This window comes from Electrona antarctica, assembly GCF_951216825.1.
Source record: "Electrona antarctica genome assembly, chromosome: 4".
In the NCBI taxonomy this organism is placed as follows: domain Eukaryota; kingdom Metazoa; phylum Chordata; class Actinopteri; order Myctophiformes; family Myctophidae; genus Electrona; species Electrona antarctica.
Window position 1 is genome coordinate 4,468,042 of NC_136809.1, and position 17,001 is coordinate 4,485,042.

At 41.9% G+C, this 17,001-nt stretch overlaps 1 protein-coding gene across 1 annotated transcript; it reads left to right on the plus strand.

Annotated features, from left to right (window-relative positions):
* Positions 1–472: 472 nt before the first annotated feature.
* LOC306922164 (uncharacterized protein) lies at positions 473–13,177 on the plus strand (the record flags this gene model as incomplete). Its single annotated transcript, XM_079499560.1, has 4 exons — positions 473–875; positions 3,866–4,003; positions 9,883–10,246; positions 13,171–13,177. The coding sequence occupies exons 1-4, from the start codon at positions 617–619 to the stop codon at positions 13,175–13,177; spliced, it is 768 nt and encodes a 255-aa protein (XP_079355686.1). The 5' UTR covers positions 473–616.
* Positions 13,178–17,001: the final 3,824 nt, after the last annotated feature.

Genomic DNA, 17,001 nt, shown 5'->3' on the forward strand with positions numbered 1-17,001 from the left:
TTCACCCATTCATACACCGATTGCGGCGGAAGCCACGCAAGGTACCAACCAGCACATCGGGAGCAATTTGGGGTTCAGTGTCTTGCCCAAGGACACTTCGACATGTAGACAGAAGGAGCCGGGATTCGAACCGCCGACCCATATGGATCATTGGACGACCTGCTCTACCTCCTGAGCCACAGTCGCCCCATATATAGACCAGGCCCATTGAAGTCTGCTCTGATGAATCCTTGAATTGAATATTATTCAAGTTTAATGTAATAATATCAAATAAGGATGTTAATCATTAACCATAATACATGTGTGCATAGTGCATGGTACTACCCCGAGTCCAAGTAGCCTGTTATATGCCAAGTATGGGTAACTTCAGTTACACACCTCTTCCACCAGGGGGCGATAGACACTTAAGAATGCAAACAGTTTGACTTGGATCGTGTGTAATGCGCATGTGTGAAACACGTTGCCCCGGAAGTATTAATTGCGTGCCATATGCATTCATAAGTCATAACATAACGCATGATCGTAGTGTTGGTCAGCGTGGTCATAGCCTTACAACCCTACATTATAACGGTATTATTATAAGTCATACTTCTAGTATCTCGGTGAAAAACGTCTCATGGAGGTAAAAACGTGTCAAATGGAGTCTGTGCGGCTGAAGATAAATGAACACATGACCTCGGTGGGAGAGGAGATATTGTGTGTTTTGGACGAACAGAGTGGTGTTGTTGATTTGTGTCAGCTGAAGCTTCATGTCAGAGTGTTTGTGTTGGAGCGCCTCCGTGCGGCTGCGGTGTTCATGTGCAACCTTTTCCAGAGAGAGATGGAGACACTAGGAACTCTGCTGGAGAAACAAGACATCGATCTACACACTGCAGGTATGTCTGTTACACACACAATAACAAACTATACACTGCACGTATCTGTGTTAAACACACCAGAGCCATGATAGAGTACAGGGCCGGCTGCAGGATGAAATGACTGAGGGGTCAATTGAGATTTTTGAGGGGGCAAAATCAAGCCGTTGTTAAATCAAGCAGGCAGTGCCAATTCTAGGACTCAGGTGGTCCTATGCAAGATTATAATGCATGGGGGGAACTTTGAAATACATTGTTTTCAACGGGGGCAGCACAAACATCAGCAATTTTTGGCATGTGTGCAACATGACAACTGTAGCATAAAGTAGCCCAGCCTTACTCATCTGCGAAGAGAAAATCCTGGTCACAACCTAAGGTAGAGAGTGCATCGAAGGAAGTGTCGGGCCGGAAACATCCGTCAGATGTATTTCCCCTGGATACGATATTTTTCGACCAATCACAACACTGGGGCTGCTGGGGGGCGTGTTTTCTCCTCCGCTTCATCAGTGCCCATACCCTGGGTGGGGTTGGCAAAAGGATCTCCATATATGGAGCTGACCTGTTCTGACATTCCATATGTTGATCTGACCTCATCAACCCTTTACACTCAAGACACGCTCCATATATGGCCAGTACAGAATTCATTCCATATGTTGATCTGACCCCCCATGCCAAAGTGCCAGCGCTCGCCCAGCAGTCTGCTGTCACCCAGGCGGATATGCTGATCTGACCCCCCATTCCAAAGCGCCAGCGCTCGCCCAGCTCGTTTGCTGTCACCCAGGCGGATGCGCCCTTTAGGGCGAGGTCGCCCTCAGGCGTCTTACTGGTTAATATTTATTTTGTTTGTTTCATATCGATTTGTATTACGGGGGCGTGGTTTCCGCTCCGAGGCGAGTAGAGAGTGTCGTTCCTCTAAGCGGAGGGCTCTGCGAGCAGCGGAGAAATCCAGAGAGCAGAGCGGCGCGTTCGCTTCTGTCTTTACAATACTGGCTCTTCTCGTTGAAAGTCGAAACAGACATTTCTCCACTAAAAGCAACGCGCACCTCCCCTCACAACAACGGATAACCACACCTACATTTCATGTGTCTTTATTTCTCAATTCTGATCACATAAATGACGAGGGGGGGAGGGGTGTCCTGAACCTTTAAAGGCCAGCCAATAGGAACCAATGATTGACCCCCTGGAAACCCCTCCAGGACCCCTGGCGGTCCCCGAACCACACTTTGTTAACAGGGAGGTGAGGAGAGGAAAGCTTTGAGGAGAGGAGAGCTGAGAGGAGGTCATGTGACCTTGCAACAGATGTTTCAATGTAGCGAATCAAAGGGTCTACCATGACTGGCAAAACTGTCTATGAAAGCCTTATGCTTTTGAATGGCTCACAATGCATCGCATGTCCGAAAGAACGACTATAGCAGAAAAAGCACAAGTCAAATGCATTTGTTTTTCCTGCTGTGAGTGGCCAGAGACATTGAGGTACAACCTGTGTGATTGTGGCGTTGGTACGATCAAAAACTGGGTTATAAGCGTAAGAGCGAGTTAAGAATTGGTTTCCTAACCATTTGTTTTGCCAAAATGATGATGATGATGGCTCCAGGGGGAAGAGAAAAGAGTGAAATCCTGTCACTTTAAGGGCTGTAGTTCATATTATGTGGCTCCAAAGTATGTGGCGTTTTCAGATTGTTTTCCCCCCCTGTCTCCCCCCATTGACTTTCAATGGGGATTTTTGGTGTCGTTTATTGCGTATTACCTCGCCGTGGTAACGCATAACGGCAGTATTTTGACAAGCACACTTGTCTTGGCCGAGCACGTTTTTACTCTCTGGCATACTGTTAAACTATGCCAAAATAAAGTGTGCAAAGTATGCCAAAATACTGTCAAAATATTGGGTGAGAAGTTCAGTCACACGGGAGAGACGCAGAGTAGACTTGCTGCTTCTTCGCTTGGAAAGGAGCCAGCTTAGGTGGTTCGGGCATCTGGTTAGGATGCCTCTCAGGCGTCTCCCTAGGGAGGTCCTCGATGCACGTCCTGCTGGGGGGAGACCATAGAGTAATAAAAGGATAGAGGCCGAACCGGAGCGACTGGAGCATTTGCCAACCAAATTTGGGTTGGCAAATGCGGAAGTGCAAACGAGTGCTCAATGTTAAAGCCTAGCTGCACTAGGTTTCCTCGTCATAAATCCACTGGTCCGCCTGCAGTTCACGCTCTAACCAGTAGGGCCGAGTGCTTCAACATTGGACAGCCTCCCTGGGGGCTTGGGGGAGACCCCGGGGCAGACCAAGGATGCGTTAGAGGGTTTATATATCCAATATCTGCTGGGACCATCTCGGGATCCCCCAGGATGAATTACTAATATTGCTCTGGACTCTCTGGAGAGGGAAGTCTGGGGCTCTCTGGTAGAGCTGTTGCCCCCGCGGCCCGACTACCGATAAGCGGTTGAAGATGGATGGATGGTAGAAGCGTCTTTGATTCACAACATTGAAACATCTGTTGTCCATGAACTCTCCTCTCAGCTCTCCTCTCCTCTCTCTTATCAAAGTGTGGTCCGGGGACTCCCTCCCAGGGGTTCTTGAGGAATTTCCAGGGGGTCCATCATTGATTCCTACTGGCTGGGCTTTAAACAGTCATAACTTCAATCCCCTTCATGCTACAGATCTCAAACTTTGTGGGTGGTCTTACAGGATAGGCTGTAACATATTAAGCCCCGCCCCTGCTGTCTTCCCATTGGCTGGGCTTTAAACAGCGTAACTCTGGTTCCCAGCATGCTACAGGACTCAAACTTGGTGGGTGGTCCTACAGACCTCCAATTTAATAAAAAAAATACCACTTCCGGTTTGTATGTATTATGTATTTGACCCTAACTCGAGAACAAAAGGCTGCACAGACTTGGCAACCTGCAAGCACACAGTAAAACAGATTCTTGTCTCTTATTCTTTCCAGCCAGTCAGCACTACTCTGCACTGAGGTACAAGATTCAAACCTTTTATAGAGTCTCTTTGTATTTTTTTCCCTAGACTTTCTCCACGTCACTGTGTGTAAAGAGGAGGTTACATCTGAAGAGGAGAGGAGCTCCAGTCCGGTCCAGGAGGAACCACAACCTCCACAGATTAAAGAGGAACAAGAGGAGCTACTTCAAAGACCAGAAGAGGCTGGTGGGTCAACGGTGACATTACTAGCAGTAAAAAGTGAAGCTGATGATGATGAAAACAGAGGGACAGAGCCTGTAGCCGGCACCTCAACTGAACACATGAAAACACAAGCTTATGTGGAGTACTGGGTACGATCGCAACAAACTGGTGATGACCAGCTCCTCTCTTCACACTGCGATGAGTGGAAGGAGACTAGGAGAGATCAGTCAGATTTAAACACACAAAACGTGGGAGGACAGTACATGCTGTCCCAGGACCTGCAATCACCAAAACAAACTGACTCCATGAAGAGTCACACGGGGAATAAATGTTTTACCTGTACAGAGTGTGGCAAAATGTTTAATCAAAAGGGAAATCTAAATAAACACATGATGACTCATACGGGCGAAAAGCCATTTTCTTGTATTGTTTGTGGTACAGGCTTTACTCAGATGGGTAATCTAAAAATACACCTGAGGACTCATACAGGTGAAAAGCCCTATGCCTGCACAGTTTGTGGTAGAGGCTGTGTTAACACAAGTCATCTAAAGAGACACATGAGGACTCATACGGGCGAAAAGCCTCTTTCTTGTGCAGTCTGTGGTAAAAACTTTGCCGAAACGGGTACTCTAAAAAGACACATGAGGACTCATTCAGCGGGAAAGCCCTTTTCCTGTACAGTATGTGGTAAAGGTTGTCGTGACACAAGTGATCTAAAAAGACACATACAGACACATACACTACAGGGGGTCGGGGAAAGCCTAAATCTAATCCAGGATGGCAATAACAAAGATTCTAAAGCTGAGGAATCACATAACCTGACAAACGTGACTGAATAAATTAAACTATTGGTTTCTTTATAGATTTTTGTTTTATCTTGTGTATGGATCTTATTTTTTTATTCAACATGATGGAATTTAAAATGTTTTTTTTATTATCTTGTATTATTCCCTTCAGTTCTTAGGTTATTAGTAAAACAATACGAGCACCATTTTTCAGGATTAAAAAAAAGTAATGTTCATTATTATATTAATTAATGTGCAATCAATAATTATTATGTTCATTGATATTCATGCAATAATGGTGCTGACAGGGTGCTGGTTGTATGTAGCTGTTCATTGTGTGTTGACATGTATGTTGTTTGGATTGTTAAATATTATAAATCAGTTCATATTTGGTAGATGCCAGAGACGGTTGATTTCTTATATACATTCTACAGAGTTTAATGTATATATATTTTTTCTAAACTCAAAGAAACCCTTTTTATAACTGGGAAAATAAATATTGATAATAAATATTTTTGTTTGTTTGGTTTAATAAAGGTTTCAACACTATATATTCTCATATACATTATCTATGATTGCTTTATCATTACAGAAATGTACATACACATGCACGTACAGTACACCTGCTATCAAAATATGAACGGACTAAACTACACATGTGTTCCTAAACAATCTAGAATTGGTGGCGATTTTATTGTCTATGACTGCTCTCTGCTGGTTTAAAACTGTCACAACATGTGGACCCACTAAAACAAAGCCAGACGTTTCTTTCCTTCTTTTCCTGATCTTTCTTTCTTTCTTTCTTTCTGTGCAGCTTAATTATTTTGTCGACTGAAACTGACAAAATGTTCATCAACTACCCTTTTCACTGACAAAAACTAAATAAAAATACAAACCAATTTTCCCAACAAATAATAACTAGACTAAAATGCTATGGGGGACTATTGTGTAAGAGATCCAGTAGAAAGAAGTAAGGCAAGTAATTGAATGCGTCTGTGTTTCACTCTGAAAATAGCCAATCTACAAGCCCACAACACGTCACACCGGGCCACGCCGTGGGCTTGTAGATTGGCTATGTTCAGCACAATGCCAAGTATAAATCGACTAAAATCTTGTGATATTTAGTCAACTAAAACATTTCAGATGACTAAAATGTAACTAAAACTAAATGGAATTGTATTTAAAATACTATGACTAATACTATAAAAATGTGCTGGAACCTGTTTTTCCTGACCTCATTGCTTACCTTTGGAGCTCTCATCCATTATTCTAAAAAAGAAATGTCCATACACTTTCCCTCAACATGTATCTCACCAACATTGCAGCTGCTGACCAAACTAATACATATCTAATTATCTATTATCTTTGTTTACCCATGTTTATCATTTTTCCCCATTTAAAATATATGCTATACAGTGTTTTATGTGTTGATGATATTGTATATTTGTCATGTCTGTGTCTGTCTGTATGTTTCCTTTTAGAATATTGGTTCACTTTAGATGATTGGTGGCAGCGGTGGCCGAACGGATAGCGGCGCGGTCTAGATACCGGAAGGTTCCCAGTTCGAATCAGCCGTCCGACACGTTCAAATTACCACCGCTGAAATGCCCTTGAACAAGGCATCAACCACTACGATGAAATGTGTTCTATGAGCAGGGCCTGGCTGGAAACAAGTTCTTGAGCTTAGCCCAGATACCCTGGGTAAATATAGATTTCATTTCATTGATTTAAGATTTTTATTTTATAGGCTATTTAAAATTGATCTGATTAATTGAAAATGGAAATTCTGATTAATTGAAAATGGAGGACCCTGATGTAAACAAGTCTTAGTGCTTTTCCTGGTTACTTACAATATATCCTCGCAGTAGCAGTTTTTTCGCAAACTGAATGCTGAATACTAAAGTATTCAATCCGTGCGTCCAGTTACACACCTCCTCCACCAGGGGTCAAAAGGCAGAGCCTTTGCAAGAAAACGGCCTGGAGAAGTGGAGGGTCCTATGCTTTGGTATGTCGCTGCTGCGCATGCTTGAAACGCATAGAGGTTGTTAGCTTATTACTCTATGGTTGTTAGCCTTTTAGCTCTATGGTTGTTTTCCCTCGTGGTGTGAAATAAACTGAGTGGTGCTAAAAACAACGTCTCATGAAGGAGGTAAAAACGTGTCAAATGGAGTCTGTACGGCTGAAGATAAACGAACACATGACGTCGGTGGGAGAGGAGATATTGTGTGTTTTGGACCAACAGAGTGGTGTTGATGATTTGTGTCAGCTGAAGCTTCATGTCAGAGTGTTTGTGTTGGAGCGCCTCAGTGCTGCTGCAGTGTTCTTTTGCAACCTCTTCCAGAGAGAGATGGAGACACTAGGAGGAACTCTGCTGGAGAAACAAGACATTGATCTACTACACACTGCAGGTATGTATGTCTAAGATTTAGACTCTCGTAGATGTATTTTTGAGTGGTGCAACCACTCCCTTACGGAGCTATGTGTGTGGCTGGGTGGATGCCTGTCTGGGTGGCTGGGTGGGTATGATCACGAAAATAGTATGGTTGTTTTTCACCACCTGTGTGCAACCTAACACGCACACACACACACGCACATATTAACTGTATATATGATGATTTCGGGTGTGCCAGTACAGTGACAGTACAGTACAGTAGAGCGACCCCCACACGGTAACTGTCATTTCTCAACCGTTTCGGACACGGGGCTGCTCGCCGGAATCGGCCCGGCCCCCTGGGCGCATTTCTGGGGGTCTGGATGTTCCGGGGTGACCCCCAGAGACCCCCACATGGTAACTCTCATTTCTCTACCGTTTCGGACATGGGGCGGCTCGCCGTAACCGGGCTGTGGGTCTGGAACTTCCGGGGACCCCCTTTTTTTGTATTGCATAAGATTAGAGAGACCCTATGGCTGTGCCGTTTGTAAATTAGGTAAGGTGTGTGTGTGTGTGTGCCACCGAGTGGCGCGCTACGAGCTTGTAGGTCTGCTATTTTTGAAAAATCGTGAAAATGTGCTGCAAATTTGGAACGTTTTTAACTCAAATCTTTGCTTCTGGGGGTCCCTGGAACAAAATATTTTCAGATGGGGGTCGGCGGCCAATTACATATCATTTCTGGGGGTCCTTGACATGAAATAGTTTGAGAACCACTGATACAGAAACATGAGGTTTTTCAGAAAAAAATACATTTAAAAAAAATACTTTTAATTTCGACGTCAGGCCTAAATGGGCTAAGGCACTACTTGTTGATATATCACATAATGACTGTACCTGTTTTCTGTAAACCAACAGTGTATTAGCATCATTTATTTCACATTATGCAAAATAGTGTTGTTTTTATCTATATTTTTGTACTTGTACTGTACTGTGATCATGTTGTACATTTGTACTCAGGCCGTCCTTGAAAAAGAGAGCATGCTCTCAGTCTCAATGGTCTTCCCTGAATAAAGGTCAATACAAAAATGACATTATTAAAGTCCTTCATATCACACCAAAGTTATTAGTATTTAAGGCTTTATTAATGTCACATCAAAGTCCTTATAATTAAGGTTGTTATTTATGTCACAAAGTCTGTATTATTAAAGTTCTTATCCATATCACAAAAAAAGGTTTTTATCAAAGGACCACTTTTCAACCTATCTTCATATAATTGGTCCTCACTAATGTGATAAAATAGGCTAAATAGCACAATGTTTTTCTACTCGGTCTGTGTCTCAAAGCAGGGCTGTGGGCAGTTCAGAAACCCTAGGCAAATTTATTTTTAAACAAGAATTAAAAAAATATATATTGAGGTTTTTATTATCGTGAGAACAATGGCTTCCATTTGCGCATTGCAACTTTTCAGGAATAGAAAGCCTGCAGTTTCTATTAGCTTGGATTCCCCATCGATGATGTCACTGGTGGACGGGTTTCTGAACTGTCCACAGCCCTCTGAGACACACAGACCGAGTAGAAACAAATGGTGGTATTTTATCATGAACATTAGTAAGGACCAATTATATGAAGATAGGTTGAAAAGTGAAGTGAAGTGGTCCTTTTCAGTCCTTATTCATTTTACATCTAAATCCTTATTATTAAAGTATTTGTTATATTCCTTTATTCCAGATCAGTGTGTGGGGTCCAGTTCTCCAGCCACTACTGTTTCTATTAATCAGGAACCTGAAGTCAACCTGGATCTCAGTAAGTTTCAAGCACTCTCTCTTTATTTATTTTATTGGTGAAAGTGGGTCGGTACCGATGATAATCAACCGGTTATCGATTTTAACATTAACAATGTGACAACATCAATGCATGGACCCCTGCGTTGATCTAAATCAGGGGTGTCAAACTGGTGATCCGTGGGCATTTTGCGGCCCGCGAAGAGGTCCAATGCGGCGATCCATTTAGATTCTAAATGGATCATGAATCCGATGATGGTTCGGTTGTAAAAGTATTACAACCAAATTAGAATTAACTTTAGAATTAGAATTAACTGAAGCTTTGCGGTTAAGTATTAACTAACCTCCTGCAGAAGACTCACTGATCTAACTTTCACCTCTCGTTCAGCTCGTCTCGCGCTGAGAGCGCTGCAATGTAAACAAACAACGGTCACATGATTTACAGCACAGAGCGCAGTCAGCACACCATCACATTTCAATTCGGAGTGGACAAAGAGTAATCTGTTAATACTGTATACGGTACAAGTTTCATGACTCTGATGAAGACCGCAAGGTCGAAACGTTAGTCATTTTCGTATATATTAGCTCCTAATAAAGGTCTTAAATGTCCGTGCTGCTCCAGTGTCCTCTCCTCCTTCTGCATCTGTTGTTCTTGTTCCTGTGATGCACCGGACCAGCCGTTCCAGGCTTGAGGCGCGTTGGTAGACTCCCTTTGTACAAGTTTCAAAACTTGTATAGAATCTCTTTGTATTTTTGACAGGTGTAAACCAGAGCCTTAGATATAGACAGAGTTATGCAAACTGCGTTCACTTCATGGGGCCAGTCCAATAGACTAGCCCCATGGACTTCCTACATAGACTTCTACTGAGAATGGGGACCACCAACTGGGACAAGTCCTGGACCGGAAGTAGGCCAGGCACAACGGAGACAGCGCTTGTGTCACCTGTGTCATTCATGTTTTCCTAGACTTCCTGCACGTCCCTGTGTGTAAAGAGGAGGTTCCACCTGAAGAGGAGAGGAGCTCCAGTCTGCTCCAGGAGGAACCACAACCTCCACACATTAAAGAGGAACAGGAGGAGCTACTTCAAAGACCAGAGGAGGCTGGTGGATCAACGTTGACATTACTAGCAATGAAGAGTGAAGATGATGATGATGAAAATGGAGAAACAGAGCCTGTAGCCGCTACCTCAACTGAGCACATGAAAACACAAGCTTATGTAGAGTACTGGGTACGATCACAACCAACTAGTGATGACCAGCTCCTCTCTTCACACTGTTCTGAATCTGACACTGAAGACAGTGATGAGTGGGAGGAAACTAGGGGTGATCAGTCAGATTTAAACACACTGAAATCACAAAACACACAACATGTGGGAGGAGCCAAGCTGTCCCAGGACCTGAAATCATCCAAACAACCTGACTCCATGAGGAGTCATACAGGGAAGAAAAGTTGTAGTTGTACGGAGTGTGGCAAAATGTTTAAACGCAAGGGAAATCTAAAAATACACATGATGACTCATACAGGTGAAAAACCCTATACTTGCACAGTTTGTGGTAAAGTCTTTGTTAATACAGGTTGTCTAAAAAAAACACATGATATCTCATACAGGTGAAAAACCCTATACTTGCACAGTTTGTGGTAAAGGCTTTGCTTATACAAGTGGTCTAAAAACACACATGATGACTCATACAGGTGAAAAGCCATATACTTGCACAGTTTGTGGTAAAGGCTTTGTTAATACAAGTTGTCTAAAAACACACATGATATCTCATACAGGCGAAAAGCCCTATTCGTGTACAGTATGTGGTAAAGGCTTTGCTGAGAAAGGTACTGTAAAAATACACGTGAGGACTCATACAGGCGAAAGGCCCTTTTCTTGTACTATTTGTTGTTCAAGCTTTACTCAGATGAGTTGTCTAAAAACACACATGATATCTCATACAGGCGAAAAGCCCTATACTTGCACAGTTTGTGGTAAAGGCTTTGCTGAGAAAGCTACTGTAAAAACACACATGAGGACTCATACAGGTGAAAAACCCTATACTTGCACAGTTTGTGGTAAAGGCTTTGCTAATACAAGTGGTCTAAAAACACACATGATGACTCATACAGGCGAAAAACCCTATACTTGCACAGTATGTGGTAAAGGCTTTGTTAATACAAGTCATCTAAAAACACACATGAGGACTCATACAGGTGAAAAGCCCTGTACTTGCACAGTTTGTGGTAAAGGCTTTGCTAATACAAGTGGTCTAAAAACACACATGATGACTCATACAGGCGAAAAACCCTATACTTGCACAGTATGTGGTAAAGGCTTTGTTAATACAAGTCATCTAAAAACACACATGAGGACTCATACAGGTGAAAAGCCCTGTACTTGCACAGTTTGTGGTAAAGGCTTTGCTAATACAAGTGGTCTAAAAACACACATGATGACTCATACAGGCGAAAAACCCTATACTTGCACAGTTTGTGGTAAAGGCTTTGTTAATACAAGTAGTCTAAAAACACACATGATATCTCATACAGGCGAAAAGCCCCTTTCTTGTACAGTATGTGGTAAAGGCTGTGTTCACAAGGGTGATCTAAAAATACACATGATGACTCATACAGGCGAAAGGCCCCTTTTGTGTACAGTTTGTGGTAAAGGCTTTGTTACCAGAGGTAATCTAAAAACACACATGATGACCCATACAGGCGAAAAGCCCTTTTCTTGTACAGTATGTGGTAAAGGCTGTGTGAGAGAGTGTGAGCTAAAAAAGCACATGAGAACTCATACAGGCGAAAGGCCCTTTTCTTGTACAGTTTGTGGTAAAGGCATTGTTAACACAAGTGATCTGAAAAATCACATGATGACTCATACAGGCGAAAAGCCCTTTTCTTGTACAGTTTGTGGTAAAGGCTTTGTTACCAGAAGTAATCTAAAAAAACACATTAGGACTCATACAGGCGAAAAGCCATTTTCTTGTTCTGTTTGTGGTACAGGCTTTACTCAGACGGGTAGTCTAAAAATACACATGAGGACTCATACAGGCGAAAAACCCTATTCATGTACAGTATGTGGTAAAGGCTTTGCTGAGAAAGGTGCTGTAGAAAAACACATTAGGACTCATACAGGTGAAAAGCCATTTTCTTGTTCTGTTTGTGGTACAGGCTTTACTCAGACGGGTAGTCTAAAAATACACATGAGGACTCATACAGGCGAAAAGCCCTATTCGTGTACAGTATGTGGTAAAGGCTTTGCTGAGAAAGCTACTGTAAAAACACACATGAGGACTCATACCAGGGGGGAAAGCCTTTAATTTAAGTTAGTCACACACGGAGACATGATATGATCATTGGTTCTTAATAGGGATGCACAATTAATCAGTAGCATAATCGGAATTGGCCATATTGGCCATAAAAATGCCATATCGGTATCGGAATGTTCACAAAATAATACAGATTTAATCGGTTTTCACCAGCAAAAAAAATGAAAATGTATTTGTGTACTCATCTCATTCAGTCATTCAGTTGTGAAAACAGACCCTGCAAATAATCGGAAATCGGTCATAATTTCATAATCGTGCACCCCTAGTTCTTAACACTTTAATCGCTCAGAGTTATTTAATCCATTACATTCATGCGCCCATTCGATTTATAAACACGGACCCCTTTTCCGGGCGGAAGTTGTTGATGTGTGTGTAGCAGCTAACAATAGCCACACCACTCTAGAGTCGATCGACAACAACGGGAGACAAGACTAAATCTATCGCGACTAGCGGCTGGACCGCGGAGCGCCGTCTAACACAGGATATTTTTTCATAATTAGACGGGATGATTTAGATCGCGAGTTATGAACGTTTTAAGATTTTCGTTTTCATCAGCTAAACAGGGGAGGGAGTTTTCCGATGACGTCTCACTCTTGCGCGTCACCGAGGATTGCCCAACAGGCGCTCCTAGGATATGGAGCCATGCGATCCGTTCTCATATCAATAAACTTTGTCTTTTGGACAAGACTTCGTCCTGGGCGTCGGGCGTTACTAATAGAAAGGACAAAGAACTTCGTCCTTAGCGATGGGAGTGTTAACTAGGATGGTAATGACAAAGATTCTAAAGCTGAGGAATTACATAATCTGACAAACATGACTGAATAAAATAAACTATTGGTTTCTTGTGAATAGATTGTTTTATCTTTTATGTATGTAAATCTTATTTTCGATCCAACATGATGGAATTTCCTTTTATTTATTTTTTTGTATTCCCTTCAGCTCTTAGGTTATTAGATCAATACAATCTATTCATAATTGTTCAATATAAGGGATATTTCACTTTAAAAAAAGCTTGGTAAAATAATACATATTAAATAATACATATTTAGTACATATTTGGTAGGTGCCAGGCAGAGACATTTGAGTTAGTTAGTTTGATTACTTATTTACTGTTATAAAGTGTCTTTATTTAGTTTTTCTGAACTCAAAGAAACCCTTTTATACCCGGGAAAGGGTTATGGGAATATTGATAATGTTTTTTGTTTGCTTGGTATAATATAAGTTTTCAACACTACAAGTCTTCCATGTGTGCTTTATCATTACATGAATGTTATAAAATATGTCTTGTATTTACCCCATAACTACTGTGAACAATGCAGCCATTTTACAGCCTGTATACATTGTGCTTAAGCTTTTGCAACCCTGTCTGTCTCCCAAGCCAAACGTTAGGGTGGGCTTTTACTACAGGGTTCATGAGTACGTACGTGTACAGTCTGCATGTATATTAATAACATTATATTAAACTAGCACACCACCTTCTGAACGTTATGGTCCAGTCAGCGTATAGAGAGAGGTGTGTGTGTGTGGAAGGGTCTCGAAAAGGTGATGTCCGGGGTGTGAAATAATTTGCAACCAATAATTTGCAACCAATAATTTGTCCTCACTCATAAAAAATGGCGCAATTTTTTTTCTACTCGGTCTGTGTCTCATAGGAGGGCTGTGGGCAGTTCAGAAACCGTCTTCCAGTGACATCATCGATGGGGAATACAAGCTAATAAAAACTGCAGGCTTTCTAGTCCTGAAAAGTTGCAATGCGAAAATGGAAGCCATCGTTCTCACAATGATGAAAATCTAAACATTTTTGTAAAATAATCTTGTTTAAAAAATAATCTGCCTAATGATGATGTCACTGGAAGACGGTTTCTAAACTGCCCACATCCCTCCTATGAGACACAGACTGAGTAGAACAAAATCGTGCCATTTTATCATGATTATTAGTGAGGACCTAGTATATGAAGATAAGTTGAAAAGTGGTGAAGTGGTCCTTTAAAAGTTCTATACCTTGAATGAGTCGAAATCAATGTGGAAGGAGTAGGTAAGACGGTGGCGAACTTAAAAGAGGGTCCAAGGTAGCTCTGTGGAAGTAGAAAAATCCTTTATTTCATGATGAATAAAAACAACAAGGGTTAAAAAACGACCAGCACGTTCCGGCCTTCATCAGGGTCAACTATCAGTTGACCCTGATGAAGGCTGTTGGTCGTTTTTTAACCCTTGTTGTTTTTATTCATCATGAAATAAAGGATTTTTCTACTTCCACAGAGCTACCTTGGACCCTCTTTTAAGTTCGCCACCTTCTTACCTACTCCTTCCACATTGATTTCGACTCATTCAAGGTATATAACTTTTAAAGAACTTGTGCGCTCTACTGTATAGACCTAATTTTGAACACAGCTTCAATCATAATTATACATACAGACAGTATTGCGTACATATTGGTGTAGTGGTTTTCAAAGTGAAATACAGTCAGGGACCCTCTGGATGGCTTACTTGAGCGGGTTCCAATTCCAACTAGACCAGGTCTGCAACTCTGAGATTGTACAAATGGAACCAAATAGACCCCATTAATTTGGTTCCATTTGTACAGTCTCAGAGTTGTGGTCATACGGTACTTGAAAATTTAAATATGTTTTAGAACCTATTATGGTATAAGTGTATAGCAGACATGAAGTCCACATGCCGCTGCTGACAAGAGTCTGCTAAATAAACATAGGCTACAACAAGTTTATATTTTATTTTATCAAATGCTGCTTAATTAGATCATACTTTAGTTTTATGAAACTGTATGAAAGTGTGTCTATGATCTGTCACTTCACTTGACTTGAAAGATTTAAATGAGTGAACAGGCTGACATTAGGATTGTGTTGGACTGCCCTCTGCTGGTGCAAAGGAGTCTTGACACGTGGACCCACTAAATAAAAGCCAGAATTCATTCATTCTTTCTTTCTTTCTTTCTTTCTTTCTTTCTTTCTTTCTTATGGTGAAGGTGCAGCTGCCTACAGCAGGAAAGGAAGAGTTAAAAACACACACACACACACACACACACACACACTTGCAGTCATGATGGTTTAGGACTTTTGGGGTTATTGTGTCACTGTTATTCACTGTTTCCCTTTTTTGGGGGGCCTGAGCTAGGGGGGCCCCTGAGCTTGAGTGTCCGTGTGACCGCGAAGAGGCTCAAGCTCAGGGGCCCCCCTAGCTCAGGGGCCCCTGGGCCTGGGCCGGTAACAGGTACGGTCGCCCCTTTTCCATCTCGCCCCACTACTCTACCTAGCTGTAAATAACAAACATAATTCATGTTGGTGATTATTTAAAAGGTATTATTAATTTATCATTGTTAAGTTCACTCTTTATATCCACGGGCATAATAGCATGATGGTAGGTGACAGGTCAGGAAATACAATATATTAATATTAAAAATATATTTGTTAAATATATAAAACTAGCCATCTTGTGTATATGAGAGCAAATATTTTGTTCTGGTTACAAATGCATTGTAGCAGCTGTGTGTGTCTGTGTGGAAAAGGTATGTACGGTGTGTGTGTGTGTGTGTGTGTGTGTGTGTGTGTGTGTGTGTGTGTGTGTGTGTGTGTGTGTGTGTGTGTGTGTGTGTGTGTGTGTGTGTGTGTGTGTGTGTGTGTATATATATATATATCAGTATAAAAGTATATCATACATATATATGATATACATACAATATTGCCTCATTTTGTTATAAACCGCTCTGGCCTCTCACGTTTTGTTATAAAATGCTAATTTTGTTCATGGGTGTTATGGCCGACTTGGTGTAGCCTATAGGGGTCAGGGGTATTGCTCATGTTATTTTAATAGGAAAAGAGACAATGAGAGCGCTTTACAACAGAAAGACAACTATTATATGGGACTATTCACTATTAGGGCATTTGAACAATGGTGGGTGTTGGGTTGGGTGATGCCTGACTGCCTGCCAGTCACTGAACTGGATCGCTGTCCATATAAGGACATATAGACATGGGGTATTTATTTGTGTCTGTGTGTGACAATCAGGCACATTTCAACACCTTCAAATATATGGTTCACTTCAATCAATCAATGTCCAGGCACGTTTCAACATGTCTCAATGTTTAAATGGACTTTCCCCCCCAAACAAATAAAACACGCACGCGCGCGCGCACACACACACACACACACACACACACACACACACACACACACACATCCCCCCACCGCCCACCCCCTTTCCCCCCACCGCCCACCCCCTTTTTTCCCCTCACTGTATATGTTTCTTTCCCCTTTTTACCCTTTTTACCTCCTTTTATGATGAATTCCTGTTCTGTCTATAGAAGTGTCTATTTGTACGTCTCTAAATGTTTTGATGATTTGAACATGGTGGACCCTATTGGAAACAAGTGTAATGCTTAATTGGGTCGTCCACTCACAGTTAACAGCTTTTGTATTGAGTTTGTGCTTGAAATGTACTGTAATTCTGCAAACTGTTAATAAATTCTTCAATCAATCAATCAAACACACACACACACACACACACACACCTGTGTGGGTTCTGGGTGTCCCTCCTTGATATGAAGAATAAAGCACTCCTAGCCCTACCAAAGGGGCCCCTGAACCAGTGGCGTATCCAGGAATTACGTTTTGGGCAGGCAAGATCATGTGTTAATTGTCGTCTCCCCGCGCACAATCGTAGCACTAAATGTTTTCAAAGAGATATACCTGCCAGACGAGTGGGATACAAAGGTTGAAAGGCTTGCATTTACATTCCAATGGGTGATGGATGAG